Here is a 17,408-nt window from a genome sequence, read left to right as displayed (position 1 = left end):
CAAAAATAGATGTTCTCTGGAAGGATCAATACTGCAGTCTTTTTATAAAAACAAGATTTGAACCACTAAACAAGTACCCAACATTTACTAAATGTAAGGTACTCTGTAAGAAAAAGTCCCTGCCAGATGGGGCATGGTGTCTCATGCCTGTAATCCCAGCACTTTGGGAGGCCAAGGTGGGTAGATCACCTGAGGTCAGGAGTTTAAGATAAGCCTGGCCAACACAGTGAAACCCCGTCTCAACTAAAAATACAAAAATTAGCTGGGCATGGTGGCACGCACCTGTAATCCCATCTACTCAGGAGGGTGAGACAGGAGAATCACCGGAACCCAGAAGGGGGAGGCTGCAGTAAACTGAGATTGCACCACTGCACTCCAGCCTGGTGACAGAGAGAGATTCTGTCTAGAAAAAAAAAAAAAAAAAAAAGTCGCTGCCCTTTTAAATATCACATTTAACTAGAGAACCCAGATATGAAACAACCAACTAACAAACAAGCATAATGAGTATCATGGAAAGGGAACCATCATCTAATATAAAAACATTATGACATGTTTACTAGGGGAAATGCAAAGGCCTCCCTGAGAAAGTGTCATATAAGCTGAACATACAAATCAAAAATGAAATTTCACAAATGAACATGCAGTCTAGAGAAAGAGATTAGAGATGTTGAGCATATGTTATTCTGCAGTTTTCAACACTTTATACTAAGAGAAAGAATGAATAAAAACATTAATGTTGTGATTAAAGATAATTATGAAGAGTACATACCTATACGAAGATCTCTTTGTAAAACATTCTTATCATAAACATAAAAAGACAAATACTGGAAAGTTCTTGGAATCTCAAAGTAAAATTCTTCACTGAAAAATGGACTAGAAAGGAAGGAAAGCTCATTACTTCAAATAATATAATTAAATAATTGATTAATATCACTTTCAATAATAGCATCAATACTCAATATCACTTTCACTAAAGTTAATGAAATTATAGACTAAAATGCCATTGAAAATAACTTGAAAATAATTCTCAATGCTAAATTACAACTAAGTTCTAGACAAACCAAGCTGAGCTCTGAGGGGATCTAAGTTGCCAGGATGAGTTCTGAACAAACAGCTTTTCAGGAGTCCTGTGGATAGAAGATACAGTAATTGCCTGGGGTCATGCTCACCTACAGTGGACCTAAATGAGAGCTGAGGATAGTGTCATTCATACCTTCCTTGTCTTAGAAATGTGCAAAGCTGTATTATTCACAATACATAATACCTAAAACAGCTAATGTTATGTGAAGGGTTACTTCAAAATATTTTTTTAAAATTAAAATAAGCTATTTGAAAATCAATTTTATTGAAGTATGTTACAAACAATAAAAGTCCAATTTAAAGTATAGAGGTTGATGACTTCTGATAAATGTATACACTGTGTGGCTTCCACCCCAATTAAAATATAGGACATTTCTATCTCCCCAGAAAGTTCTCTTAACGCCCCTCTTCAGTTACCCCACCATACCTGCCCCAACCAGTGATGTGCTTGCTTTCTATTACTAAAGATCCTAAAATCTACATAAATAGAATCATATAGTGTGCACTCATGTCAGCTTTGTTCATTCAGCTTAATGTCTGTGAGACTTTTTCGATGTCTTTGTGTATATAGTAGTTTAACTGTTTTAATTGCTGCATATTACTTCATTGCATTCCAAATCCATTCTCCTATTGATGTTATTTGAGTTAGGCTATCAAAAGTAATGCTGCTATGAACATTCTTATACAAAACGTTTTCTAGACACATGCTTTTGATTACTGAGGGTGCAAATGCTGAGTTAAAAGGTAGGTGAATGTGTAATTTACAAGAAACTGTCCAACTGTTTTTCAAAGTAGTTGTACTGTTTTATACTCCTGACAGCAATGCTCCTGTTGTTCCACATCTTGGTACTGACAGTCTTTAACTTTAGCTATTCCGGTGACTGTAACATGATAAATTTACACATCTATGTAATCTCTACCTTAATCAAGATATAAAACATTTTTATCTCCCCAGAAAGTTCCCTTGTGACTCTGCAATCACACCTATTATAATCTTACAGGCAACCAGTGATATGATTTCTATCACTGCTGATTATGTTCTAGAATCTATAGTGACAGAAATGGTTTTAAATTGCATTTCCCTGATGGCTAACAATGCTGAATACCTTTTCACGTGCTCTTGGCCATTCATGAATCTTTTCTGAAATATCTGTTTAAGTATCCTCCCCCTATTTTAAATGGCCGCCTGTCTTCTTTCGAAGAAGTTACTAGGGTAACTTCAAAAGAAGACAGGCGGCCATTTAAAATAGGGGGAGGATACTTAACAGATAACCCAGTTACTAGGGTTTTTGTTTTTAAACAAATTCTGGCTACAAGTCTTCTGTCAGAATACTTTCCCCCAGGTGTGGCTTGCCATTTAATTTTCTTGACAGTATCTTTGAAAGAAAAGGAGCCTCTAAGTTTGATAAAATCTAATTTACCAATTTTCATCTTTTATGATTAGTAGTGCTTCTTGCATTCAAAGTAAGAAATCTTTGCCTATCCTCATGTTGCAAAGCTTATTTTTATAAGTTCATTTTAAGAATGCCATTTGATATATTTAAATTTTTCTATGAAGACGTGAATCTCCCAAATGATAGTTTCTTTTGTCAGGTGTGCCTCTTTCCTGAGAAAGTTTAAAGAACAAAAAGATTCTCTAGAAATGTCACTATGAAATGTAGTATCTTTAAGATGTCATAACTAAATGAGAAGCTGAAATATAAAATAAAACACTCTTACAGAAGTCATATCTAATCTTGTCTAGAAAACACTTCAGCTTTTTAGTTGTTAAAATGCCTGAACTTTTGTCACTATATTTTTCCCTTCAAATGTAATCAAAGTAAACTTTTAAAAGTTGGTCTCACAAAGTAACTAGTGCCTTCTAATTAATTTCAACATAAAAATCAACGCGAAAAGAACTATTAGTCAAAGATATGACATGAAAGACATGTGCAGGTATTTACCTCTGCATTATTTTATAAACAATTATAAATGCAGAATTTCCTTTATGTACCACATCTATATTCCAATATTATGTTGAAAGTACCTTCTAAAGCCAAATAAGAACGACATGAGAATTATGACTAAAGATTTCAAGTTTACCACTTGAAATGTTTTCGGGCTACTAAAGTATTTTCAGTTCTATATAATACCTTTTCTATGAAGAACTCAATAGATATATAAAATTATAAAAATGAAAATAAAGACATAAAGGAAAACTTTAAAGATAAATATAAAAAAAAAAAGATATTTAAAAGAAGGCATCAAAAACAGATCCCTAAAATACAACTGATCTAAAATATGATTCAGATAAGGTATGGCACTCAATATTTCACTACATTCTCATTCCAATAATTCCCCATACCGTGTTTTGACTTTTGTCTCTGAACAAGATTCTTGGCACAGCTTTGCACCAGAACTATGTTTTCGCATTGGTACAGTGCAGTGGTGGTATGTTCCAATTTTATGAATTAGGATTTACTATGACACTCTCAAAGGGCAACTACACTTTTAAAGATGAGATACTTACCTGAGCATTCCCTGGCAATGCACTATTAAATTAAGCAACTTGTATGAACTTTAAGTAACTTATTGTTTAGATAAATAAAATAAAGATGTACTTTGAGGAAAGTTCAAACAAATAGGCAATATTTAGCCCGTCATGTGAAAAAAACTTTTCTCCAGAAAACCAAGGGATAAAATTAGGAACAATTAAGAGAAAGATACATTTTGAAGCAGTGAAAAGCCACAAGAAAGCAGACACTGTGTCTATCTTGTCTTCCTGATGACTATAATGTGGAAAATGCATAATATTTATCAATCAATATATGTAGTAAAAATATAAAAATGATAATTTACCAATTTATTTACCAACCTTAAAGATTTTTCCACAACTTGGGTACGATAAACTTCTTCCTGGTCCAAATTTATAGTACAGAAACAATCTCTCATTTTGTGGGGTCCAAGATAGGGCAATAAATTTTTTGCTTCACCTGTTGGCACAAAATTTGAAAATTGGTATTAAATATCATCAAGTGCTTCATACCAAGCCTAAGTAGGATGACTTCAGTCTGAAAGAACATATTAATGTGGCACAGAAAAAAAAAAACAAAACAAAAACTAGTGATTAGAGAAAGATCAAGTTGGTCTAAAGGAAACTCATAAGACTAAAGGGAGGGGCTGTGTGTAAAGTGACTTGTGAGTTCCCTTTTTTAATTAGGTAATTGCATCCCCACTCTTATGAAAGGGCAATCCGTCTATCTGTGCTCTCTATCCCACCTACCAATACTTCCTCAAGGACTTTACTCCACAATTAATCTTTCTTTACTGAATCAGCATTAATTTTCCTCTCTAGTGAATAATTCCCATCAGCATACAAATAATGATGGGAATTTCTCAACTTAAAAAAAGCACACGAAAAGAAAAAAAAACTTAAAAGCATCACCTCTAGTCATTGTCTCTTCTTTCTTACCTTCCACTCATTCTTCAACCTTCTCCAATCAGTTTCTGACCCCACCATGAGACTGAAACTGCCCTAGCTGAGGACACTAATGCCTTCCACATTGCCAAATCCAATGGTCACTTCTCTGTTCTTATCATATCCAAGCAGGCAGAAATATTCCTCTTCATAATGCTCTCTTCTTTTGGCTTCCACAACACAGTATTTCTGACTTTTCTCCTATATCACTGGCTCTCTGCTGACTTCTCCGCCTCCTCACCTCTAAACATACAATGCCTCAATTCCAGACCACCCTCTCTTCCCTCTCTTTGCCAACTGTGCCAGATACCGTGTTAATATTGACGCCTCCCAGATCTGCAACTCCAGGTCTAACCTCTCAACAAACACTAGATGTGACTATTCAACTGTCTCCTTGGATACCCAGTAGGCATTTCAAATTTAACAAGTCCCAGAAAAAACATTGGATTTCCTTCCCTAAAACATCCCCTTTCCCCAGTCTACCATTTTCCTCTTACTCTCACCATCTTCCCACGACTTCCCCCAAACTCCCATACCCAGTCCTTCAGCAAATCCAGCAGACCTCCAAAATAAATCTCAAATCCAACCACTTCTTGCCTTGACTAGAATCACCCATTCTAAACCACCATAATCTTTTATTTAGACAAACATGAGAGTTGCCTAACTGGTACCCCTGATTCCACTTTTGACCCTCCTACAATCCATTCTCCATCAGGCAGTGTGATACTTGAAACATATTCTTTACTCACTCACTCCTCTCCTTCAATATCACACCATTTCACTTAGAATAAAATTATCTTTCCATACCACCATCTAAACAGCCCTACTCAATGGTCTCTCTGATCTCTTCTCCTTCCATTCCCCTAACCCTGGGCAGTGTTTTTTCATTCATCAATGTACATCATGTTTAAGTTTAGGGCTTCTGTCTGGAATGCTATGTTCCTAGAGACAGATAGGGCTAGTGCCTTATCATTCAGGCTCAGCCTAAATATCACTAACTCAGAGAAATCTTCCTTGACTATTATACCTAAAGCACATAGTTCTGCTACCATATTCTATTTCTCCATTTTGTTTCTTTGACAGCATTGATAATTATCTAAACTTCTGTTCATTGTTACTTCAGTGTTTATTTTTTGGTCCCCCCATTCTTGAGACCTGACAACTTATTGGTCTTCAAGATCTTAAACAGTGACTGTCATAGAATAGACAGCTGAGAAATATTTGTTGAAGGAATATTAAATAACCCAAAAAGTCTAGTTTTGAAGTTCTTTGACACTCAGAGCTCAAAGGACATACACAATTATGGGTGCTGAAATCAGTACACCAGTTCCCTTATGCAATCAGTTGGCATGTGGGAAAGAGCATTACCACAAGAACCATAGAACCAATATTCCTGTCTTACTTTGCTACTAAGTGGCTATATGACTTCAGACAAATCACTGAATCACAGCTTTCCTGATGAAGGTCTGGACTAGATAAACTCAAGTATTTTTCTGCTTATCAACTTTAAAGGCCATTTAAACCAATATATTTTAGAGAAGTCTATCAGAAACCTAAGAAGCACCTATAAAAAACTCAGTAAACAAACAACTTATAAAAATTAAAATAAGAAAACCAATGGAATAGTACCAGTAAGATATTTATTAAATGGGTCACTGAAAGATTTTTTTAAAAATAAAGTTACCAATTAAACAGAATAAACAAATTTATGTTCTTCTCAAGTCAGAATTGAGGAATCTAACCTTTTAAATGATCCCCAAGTTGCCTAAAACGGGTTGGTCCTTACAAATAAACCAGGTCCCTAATAAGAAAAATAAATCTGAACCTGTATTCATCCACTTTCCCTCTCCTTCAAAGACTAGTTGTTCCTCTTCTCATCCAAAGCTCATCCACTTAACTGGGCTCTCTCTACTTCATTCCCTCTTACTCCCTCCAGGACACTGTCTAGCAATTGTATTTTCATTACTTTCAACATTCTTGTCCTTCAGCCACTCCTTTTTCTTTGACATCTCCCTTCTGCATAAATTTAGACTTTTTTTTTTAACCAAAAGGTCACCACATAGGACCTCAAATATAAAAAACTTGGAATTAGATCATAATACTTCTCTACTTAATAAATATGCTCCATAATAAATATGCTTTATATCTAATGGGAGAATTTGAAACACTAAATAACTGCCCTTGAACACGTTTCTGTTTCATTCACGTAAGTGCAGTTTGCGAAAACAATATTACATAAATTTAAACATATTCTACTTCCCTCTCCCTCTTAAAACAATGAGGTTATTTTATCAGAAGAATTCAAGGAACCTGACATTATCAGATATTTATTTAGAACAAAGAAAACTTAGGTTCTACATAATATGAATAAAGGTACTGAGCATCATTGCCTATAAAAGCAGTTATCATAATCCATATTTCTTAAATATCTACCACTGACTGAAATTCAAATAAACTTTGTTGAAAGTTAATTCACCTAATCAATGCCCAGCTCAACAATCAATTGTACAAATACGTTAAGTCAGCTACTGTAACTCCAAACTATAATAGTAATTTATTGGCCCTTTATAAACAACATAATAACAAATGAAGTAATGGTTACAGATATAGTAAGAATAATGTTGTACATATTATATCTCTAAGCATAAAGAGAATACGTTAAGAGCCACACTTTATAACAAGCTGCACAAAAAGACAAAAGTGAAGAAGTCTGGAAGATTGTACTTGCTGGTGTGTGATATTTGTTCAGGGCCTCAGAGGCTCATGAACTCTAGCCAGTTCTGGTATATAACTGAGCATGTGCCTTGGACCAAAAAAAAAAAAAAATCTATTGCCAAGTTTCTTGAAAACTTATTCTATAATCTCTGCTTTCAAGTGTCCCCTTCAATTCACAGCCTAAACCTGCAACTTGCCTTCTCATCCTACTTTTCTACTTTTTGTTTTAAACCTTGAAGAATACTAATAAGGCTGTGTGCAGTGGCTCATGCCTATAATCCCAACATTTTGGGGGCAAAGTGTTTGCCCAAGGTGGGCAAACTGCTTGAGCTCAGGAGTTCAAATCTAGCGTTGGTAACATGGTGAAACCCCATCTCTACTAAAAATACAAAAAATTAGCCAGGTGTGGTGGTGCATGCCTGAGGTCCCAGCTACTTGGGAGACTGAGGTGTGAGGACTGCTTGAGCCCGGGGCAAAGGTTGCAGTAAGCTGAGACTGTGCCACTGCACTCCAGCCTAGGCAAAAGAGCAAGACCCTGTCTCAATAGAAAAAAAAAAAGAACACTAATATTAAGTGCCCAAATCATATCACTGCTTTCCAGTCCCACCTTATTTGACCCCTCTTCATTATTTGACAACACTAACCTTTCCTCAATTCAGGTAACGCTTTATGACAGTTTTTCTTATACTCCCTATTTTAGGCTTTTTAGCCACTAACCACATCTTAAACATGAGGAAACTTTTGGTATCCACAGACCACTTAATTCACCATAGAGATGAAGGACAAATTCTAGTGCTTTTTTTTTTTTAATGTTGTCATTTTTTTTTAATGTTGTCATTATAAAACAATAAAAATATACTAAGAAACAAATGAGTTTCTCAACATTGTTTGATGGTATTATTTGCAAACGTTCTCAACTTATCTATAGCTAATTTAATGACAGCCAACCTTATGGAGAATCAGGTTCTGAACCTGCAGTAAATATGGTAGGTTACTGTTCAACACCCATTTCAACCTCCTTCAGTGTATGTCTTCCTGTACTGCAGAGAACAGTAAGTTAAAAAATACATTTCCCAGCCTCTCTTGCAGCTAGAGTTGTAAATGTGATTTAAGTTCCACCAATCAGATGCACTCACTAAATTTTAAGGACAAAAGAGAAGGGAGGTTGAATTTGGGTTGCTTCTACTAGCAAACACTGTCATGGAGATGTTCATGTTCCACAGCAGTATTTGCAGAAGTGCTAGTATTCAGTCACAGGTTTCAAGAATATTAAGAAAGGCACAAGGCATCCATTCTGCAGTACACGCTGTGGTAGGCAGGGCTTGGCTCTAGGGCTAGAAATAATGACAACAGCTTACTGATGAAGATGGCTGCTTACTAATGGCTATTTCCTAATAGGAGCAGACTCCTGATCACGGCAGAGATGGCAAGGTTCTAAGACAGCATCTAAAAGTTACAGTTTCACAATTCTGAAAAAGCCTTTCTGATCCTAAAAGAGGCAATAACTCTCTTGGTGGCCCAGGTGCAACATGGCTTTTTACAGATCTAGAGTTTGTTTCTTCAGTCTTGCCAACAATTTTATAAGCCACTTAAAATCTTTTATTAAATCTCTTTCTGCTTAAACCAGAGTTGATTCCATAGCCTAATCTCAGTTCCTTTTCTAACCTTTGCTTCCAACAAATTAGAAAATCCCACCTCAAGTTACTGGTCATCAGAATTGGGTAAATCTGCCAGCTACATGTGGCTATCTGGATCAAACATGGACTCAGGAATTATGAAGCAATTTTTCACTGAAAATTATTTTCATTGTTCCATCAGATAGTGAGTTGGATAACAGCGCACTTAAAAGGGAGAATCCTTTAACTTGGGAAATGGATCTTAACTCTATGTATAGTAGCATCTACCTTCACAAAATATTTCGTCTTCTACTATAGCATTTGGATATAACTTTTAAATTATATTCAATAATACAGTATCATGTTTTCATGAATTTGGAGTGCCAAATTCTTTTCTTTTCTTTTTGAAATAGAGACTCGCTCTGTCTCCCAGCCTGTAGTGCAGTGGCACAATCATGGCTCACTGCAGCCTCACCTTCCTGGACTCACGTGATTCTCTCACCTCAGCCTCCTGAGCAGCTGGGACCACAGATGCACAACACCACGTCTGACTAATTTGCTTCGTATTGTATGTAGAGACAGCGTTTTGCCATGTTGCCCAGGCTAGTCTTGAACTCCTAGGTTCAAGAGATCTGTCTGCCTTGGCCTTCCAAAGAGCTGGGATTATAGGCATGAGCTACCATGCCCAGCTGGGAGTGCCAAATTCTTAACATTCAAATCATGTGCACCGTTTTGGGTGCCTCCATTTTATTCTTAAATTCACAAATCATAGTTTGACCTTAAATCAGTAAGAATAAAGTGTTCAAGACATTCAATACATTGCTAAGATATGACACAAGCAAGTCTGGTGAAACAATAAAAATGGTTTTTACTTGCACTTGGACGAGAGGAAGAAATGTTTTTATAGTTCTTCCTTCATTTCAAAAATTCTGTGCATGCAGGATACTACAATACGCAAAAGCAGACATTCGTTCTACAAAGGCAGATACACTGTTCCTACAGCAAACAGTATAGATTTGACTGTATGTACTACTATCACTATTTCCTTCAACAATGAATCAAGATCAGAAGGTATATCAATGACAACCAACTGTTCCTCTATGAAGAAAGGAAGTTGACATTCAAGCACAATTTATTTTATTCTGTAACAATACCTGTTCTTGTTGAATTCATAACTAGTACTCCTTAAGCAATTTTCTAGCGTACATTATGACTTACAACATGACTGTTAACTAATTTTTTAAAGTCTTTTTCCTAAAGGGTGGATTTTCAAAGACAAACAGAATAATCTTCCACTGGGCATTTCTTCTCTTTCACAAATGTATTGCAAGTATGCCAAGAACACCTTCACACTAATCACCAATGATTTTGTCCAAACATAAAAAGAAATATCCTCTTGCCCACATGTGATATTGTTTTTCTATATCATACATATCCTATAATATCATACATACCTTAAATAAAATGCTACGTTTAGCTTTGATACTCAACCTTCACATTGTTGCTATTTACCTTTCTAATACATAAACATATACACACACACACACATCTATGTATAAACAAATATAAATAAAACATCCCTTGCTCAGAAGTCTTCAATGGCTCACACTATCTACCACTGCCCACTTTGCAAGACAAAATCTAAAATTCCTTAGTCTGGTACAAAAACCCTCCACCCCTCCATGGTCAGGTGCTAGCTACTACGTGTTCAGCCTCACCTAATCTTTACCCCCACAAATTATGCTGTAGCAATACTATACTTTTGGTTCCTTAAACACACTGTTCTCTCATGCCTCTGTATATCTGCAGCACTATTTTCTTTGTATGAAATGCCCTACCTGTTTTTCTCTCCGTAAGAGCTCTGCTTAAGGGCATCTTTGCAAAGTCTTCCCTCAATTCCTAGGTAGTCATGTCACTCTTTCCCATGGGTTCCTATAGTACCTTGTATGTATTTCTACTACAATGATCACATTGTTTTGTACTTGTTGCATTTCATTCAACAAATATTTACCAAGTGCCTAAACACACGAGGCACTGCTCTAAGTGCTGGGGATATAAGAGTGAATAAAAATAGGTCTCTACCCATACGAAACTGTTGTACAATCTATATAGGGATGACAAATACCACAAACTTTTAAATAAGCACATAGTATTTACTGCCATGGAAGAAATATTTATTGCTATTCCAGAAAACAAAGCAGGGTAGGAGAGTTAGGGAATGGCAGGCCCAGAGGGTAGAGACAGGGAGGAGATCAATGTTATTTTATATAGGGAAAGCCTTTCAAGTAAAATATTTAAGCAGATACCTCAAGGACGTCATTGAGGATACAAGCCATACAGGTATCTGGGGAAGGAGATGGACACTCAGAAAGAATAAAATGTGCAAAGGCCCTGAGACAGGATAGTTTGGCACATTGAAAGAACAGCAAGGAGGGCAGTATGGCAACAAAGCAATAAGCAAAGTGGGGAGAGAAAGGAGATAGTAAGAGACAGAGTAAGGGTATGGGAGGAGGCAGGCTAAATACGGTCTTATATGCACTGGAAAGTCTTAAGCTTTTTTTTGTGTGTGAGATGGTAAGCTTTTGAAGGATTCTGAGCATAAAAATGGCATAGTCTAACTTTAGTTTTAGAATCAGTGCAGAAGGGAAAGGGTAGAAGCAGGTGACTAGATAGGAGGCTACTGTAGTAATCTCAATTAGCAAAAACCTGCAGGTTGGGGCGGGGCAGAGCAGACATGGGTCTGGAGAGAATGGGTTATCTGGACATGTATTTTGAAGATGAAGCCAACAGGATTTATTCATATTTTGCATGTAGGATGTGAGAAATAGAGGACTCAAGAATGACTTCTAAGAGTTTTAGTCTGAGCAGCTGGATGAATAGAGATGCTATTTCTAGAGACAGAGCCTCTTGTTGGGGAGCAAGTTCAAGAGACTGTATTGAATATTAAATCTGAGATGCCTTATACATCCAAGTGCAGAAAATTTGTTCAAGGACAAAGGGTCCTGGATAGAGATAAAATTTGGGAATCATCAGCATGTACATAAAATTTACAAAACCATGAGACAATGGGACAAGTACAAAATCACAATGGGAGCGAATATAGAAAAGAAATTTGAAGACTGAGCCTCAGGGCTCTCTAATGTTTTGAGGTGGTAAAGATGAGACACAATCAATCAAAGGCAGTTTGGTTGTCTCTTCACTGAACTTCTTGAGGGAAGGGACCAATTCTTAGCACCATTCTTAGCATATAATATACAACGAAACAGCTGCTAAATAAGTATCAGTGTGTGTGTATATAACTTTGGCATGGGCAAAAAAGAGATTCCAATACCACATCACAAATCATAAAATTGTATGTAAGCTTCTTTTTTCCATATCATGTAAGTCGATCTATGTCAACTACTCCAAAGGTTTTTTAAAAAGTCTCCCATATACAGTTAACCAAAAGCACTTAAAGAATCTCTATAGTATTAATACAGAGATGTTTTGAAAATAAACACACCAGTGCTTAAGTTCACACATTCAAGTATTTACTGAGTGCCCACTAAGCTGCTCAAAATAGACAAAAGTCTGTGTCCTTATTAGGCTAACACAAATGGAGAGAGCGAAAACAAGTAAGATAAATAAGTAAAAATATATGGCCTAATACTACTAAGTATTAAGCAGTAAAAGGCACCATAAGAAGTGAGGTAACTCAAGGAAAGCTTCATTGAGAAAGTAATGTCTGCATAAATACCTGAAAAAAGAGGAAAGACATGTAACTATAGAAAACAGCAGCTTTTAGACATTGTTAAAAAGTAAATAGTTTAAAGCATGAAGATAAACACCATCAAATCTAAACTGATAAGATTAACAGAAATGAAAAAACAGCCAACTCTCTATGTACAAGATCAACGATTCTATGCAATGGTCATCAGACAGTAAATCAAAATTCTATCATATAAATGATATCTAGGACTAAAATTCCAAAATCAGATGACTATCAAAGGTAGAGATTCTGGTGTATATGCTTCCGTACATGTATGTGATTATGTACATATGTGCCTATGTGTATGTTTGAGGATTATGTGCATGCATTTATACCTGTAGGTTTGCATGTATGTTTCTGTATGTCTTAGGGGAGGACACTACTAGAATAAGGCAGAAAAGAAGATAAAGATTTATTAAGCAGCTAGTTGCTCCAAGACTGTGTTAAATATTTTCTCAAATGTTTCATTTGATCATTACAACAAACCTCTGTGGTGAGCATTACTATTCCCTTTTATAAATTAAGAAAAAAAAATTCAGTTACATAGCTAATAAGGTTATCTGACATAAATCAAACTCCAAAGCCTGGAGTCTTTCCATTCAACTCTTAAGGTCTTTCTGAATACAGCAGTGATGAAAAACTATTCCCATTTGAAAGAGATGTTGTAGGTCCAGGTTTACTCCAAAGGTTACCTTAAATACAAGGGTAGGAGCCAACATGGGTCCCAGTGGGATTAACCCCCTCGAGAAACTGCAAAGGGCCACGGTCCTGGACAAGATGATCCAAAGTTAAGGATTACTTGGGGTGAGAGAAATCCAAATCATAATAATAGCCACCACTTACTCAATAAATTAATACATGTATTACACACAGCAGATTTTTCATTGACTTCATATATATTACTTTACTTAATCTTCACAGTAACTCTTCTGAATGATACATATTTTCAAAATATAGGAATTGGGGATCAGAGGGTAACATTCCAGGAGGAAGGCATAACATGAACAAGTTCTGGAGGAGGGCAACAAGAAGAGCGCCTTCAAGGAGGCAGTGAATAGTATCAACTGACTAAAGCATAAAGGGAGGTGAAGGGGGAATGAGAAGGAAAAAGATTATAGAAGAAGGCTAGTATCAAACAGAGATCCTAAAATTCCAAGCTAAGGTTTAACTTTATTCAGTAGGCAACAAGGGTCACCAAAAATTTCTGTGTGGTTCATACTTCAGGAAAAGTAAGAACCTACATTAAGGTAACAAAGAGCAATAGGATGAAAGGAAAAATGAAAGAGATACTATAGAGACAGAATCCACAGAATTTGGAGTTAACTGGCTTGAGTGACTCAGGATATTATGTTCTAATACGTATTGAATATCCCTTAACCAAAATCCTTAGGACCAGAAGTATTTCAGATTTCAAATGTTTTTACATTTTGAAATTTTGCATTATACATACTTACCAGTTGTACATCCCAAATCTGAAAATCTGAAATGCTCCAATGAGTATTTCATTCGAGAATCATGTCGGTGCTCAGTTTTGCACCCTGGAGCATTTGGGATTTTGGACTTTCAGATTTGGAATGCTCAACCAGTAACAGAAATACCAAACTAAACAGAAGAGTAGAACTTTAGATGATGAGAAGATATGAAATATGCACATTTTGTCATTTGCATTCACAACAAAGAAGAAACAGAGTGAAAAAGAATGAATCTAATGTACATTTAAAAATACGATATAGTCTCTGGTATTGACTAGTTTAGAGTAAAATTAAAATGCTGCTGTGCCATCTAATTACACATAAATAAGACAATCCAATAGAACGGTAATATAAGGTCTTTGAAATTTTCTTCTAAAGTTTAACTTCAATTTTTGCAATATGATAAAAGGTACACATAATTATAAAAACATATACAATACTGGTATAGTATAGCTAGTTAAATGAATACATTACAGAGGAATACATCTGCATGTCAACATGAGCTTTGCATTTAACTATCTGTATGTTCTTACTCTCAATGTCCTCCGTAAAAAGAGGTAACCATAATGCTTCAAGATTGTTGTGAGCATTAAGTAAGGTAAAGCACTCAACACAATGCCTAAGACAGAGTAAATATTCAATGGATAGTAACTATTAGTGGCCTTTCTTGGCTAGAGGGTCTTAAAGATTAGCATCTATATGCAATTCCCTTCATCCAAGCCATTAGGTACTGACCAAAGATAATCTATAATATAACAACTGGATATAACAGAGGAGGTCGTTTTTAAAAATGAGTCCTTTAATACAAAATTAATACATTTCTATTATAGGACATACATGGAAACATGTCCGACTTTTGTATCTCAGGCTCCACATGCCTAAAATGAAGACACAAATCTGGGGTTGGCTAGCCAGAGATTTGCTTGGCCTGGACTGTATTTAAAAAATAATTTGTGACCATCTAGAAACTGAGAACAAACAATAAACAAATTTATATTTCTGGTTTTACTTTAACAATCAAAATCTGGCAAAACTGTTTTGAGTGGAAACTGCAGACAGGTGTACCTTACTAAATCATAATAATCTCTGCCTGGCTTTACTTCATTATACCTGGTCTGTGTATATTTAAGTTTTCAACTCCTTAACCAGTTAATCTTCTAGGTTCTCCATAGCTCTAAAATGTGAGAGGCAAAACTTGAAATTGAAAAAGCACAGAGCAACACTGATTTCTAATGTTTTCAGATATTACTACTTATTGCCAGTTTAACCTGATGAACACTACAAGAACTGGATATATACGTAAGTAGGAATACTCCAGTACATTTCTATCATATAAATTATCTAAGAAAACTATGAAAAGATACTTTATGAGTATCACTGCTGCTTATGTTAGAGCCAACACTTAACTGAGCACAATATGCCAGGCAGTATTGTGCTAGGCAGTAAATGACTTGGCATAAGTCATTTAACCTAATTTTATAACCACACTATGCGATTAGTAAACTACCATTCCCAATTTGCAGACAAGGAAGCTGAGGCTCAGAGAGGTTAAGTAATTACTAGAAAAGTGGCAAAAAACTATGCTTTAAACATGCTACCTTAGCTGTCATCATTCAATCAGTTTTCATACACTTATAATAAAAAATATCTTGTATATAATAAACAAATCTTACCCAACAAAAAAACACACCCATTGATTTATCTTTAACAGTTCTGACTGGAGAAACGACAAGAAGAACTGCCTTTATCACACTTAACCTTCCAAAGAATCTCAAATTTACCCCCCTTCAGAGTACATCAGATTGCTGCAGGTGTATGAAAAAACAAAAATAAAAAAGGAGGGGGAAATGTCAAGAACTACTGAAAAGAAGAAAGTTTTGTAGCTGTTATTTCCCTTCTTAGTGGGCTCCTTAGTTGTCATCTTGAGAACACCACTGGAAAATTATACATTTGTGATATTATTCAGACAGAGAATAAGAAATGATACCAATTGGCATACAGTGACTGCTGGAATATCTACCAGTACGGTAGAGTTTTCCAGTGCATAAATTAAGATGGTGAGATAACTCAATTGTCAAGCAATTTTCCTCACTCCTGGTAAATAATTTGTGCCTATAAAATAATCCAAGATTCTATAATGTCACTCAATTGGTAATCTTTTTTTTTTTTTTTGTATATATGAGATATTTAACAAAGATATTGAGAATACAGGGACATTTCCTATACCAGAAATGCAAACAATTTATATTAGACATTTTTGATCAAAAATAGTTTGGCCACTTTGGCCCACTGAACCTACAAAAGTAAGGTGAATACACCTTAGGAGGTTGCATTACAATCCACTGGGCTCAAGAACACAATATTAGAACTTTTGCTAATATTTATTTTCTTATCTTTTTTGATTTTTGTTGTTGAGATAGGGTCTTGCTTCGTTAATCTTTGAAAAATCAACACATTAAATAATTCCTACCAGAAATCTGGTTCTGCCTAATAACAAGGCACTATGATAAAATAAGGCAGTACCAGTGAGCAAGCACTTCAGTGAGCACAGGACTCTAAGAATCTGACAGTTTGGGTGACTATCCTAGACTCAGTGAAGCAAAGAAATGTTTTTTGTTTTGTGGCTATAAAACTTGAACTATATATAAGTACCATTACACATAAATAAGACAATGGCTAGTGGCATGTCAAAGTCAAAGTAAAGGCATAAATTCCACTGCACCTCCTCAGTGGTAAAGTCTACTACAGAACATAAACAGGGGCCAGTTGCTGCGTAAAAGTCCTGTGCACAATAATTATCATACAGTTATCTATACTGCTATCATATTAATCACTTCTGACTGAGGCTTAGTCTACAAGAAGAAGTTAGGAAACAACTGTACATGAAAAGGCAAGTTTCACAAGGTATTGCCAGGAAGCATCTATGGGTTATATAGATACGTCACCAAGTTGCGGGCAGGATCTTCCTGTGGTTTGCCTTCCCCACTTCCGGTTTCAGTTTGAAATGTGTGCTGATCTCTAAATTCCCTACAGCCCCCTTCCTCAAGTGGCAAACCAAACTGCAGGAATCTCTTCTGGGCTAAGCCAATGATACCTATAGCTACATGAAGCTTAGCAAAGCTACTCAGGTGACCAAGAGAGCCTGGTATGGCAAACAAAAGGAAGGCACAAAGCTAGGAGCTGGCAAGGAAGGCACAAAGCCAGAAGGTGGCAGAACGCAGGGCTACATGGACAGGCTATATATGGGATATGGCTGTTATTTCTGGTAACAGCATCTAGGGAGCCAAAATGGGACTCGTATCAATCTTGCACTACCAAAA

General features: G+C 35.9%; 1 protein-coding gene across 4 annotated transcripts in view; it reads right to left on the bottom strand.

Annotated features, from left to right (window-relative positions):
• Nucleotides 1-17,408, bottom strand: part of RASA2 (RAS p21 protein activator 2) — a 120,321-nt gene that overhangs the window by 91,849 nt on the left and 11,064 nt on the right. For all 4 annotated transcript variants that reach the window (XM_037736831.1, XM_017523740.2, XM_017523741.2 and 1 more), the window contains exons 2-3: nt 3,935-4,052; nt 770-873 (exon numbers count right to left, since the gene is read on the bottom strand). In XM_037736831.1, the coding sequence (XP_037592759.1) occupies nt 770-873; nt 3,935-4,052 (222 nt within the window). The remainder of the gene's footprint in view (nt 1-769; nt 874-3,934; nt 4,053-17,408) is intronic.

This window comes from Cebus imitator, unplaced genomic scaffold (genome assembly GCF_001604975.1).
Source record: "Cebus imitator isolate Cc_AM_T3 unplaced genomic scaffold, Cebus_imitator-1.0 Scaffold30, whole genome shotgun sequence".
Lineage (NCBI taxonomy): Eukaryota > Metazoa > Chordata > Mammalia > Primates > Cebidae > Cebus > Cebus imitator.
This window is presented reverse-complemented; position numbering and strand designations above follow the sequence as displayed.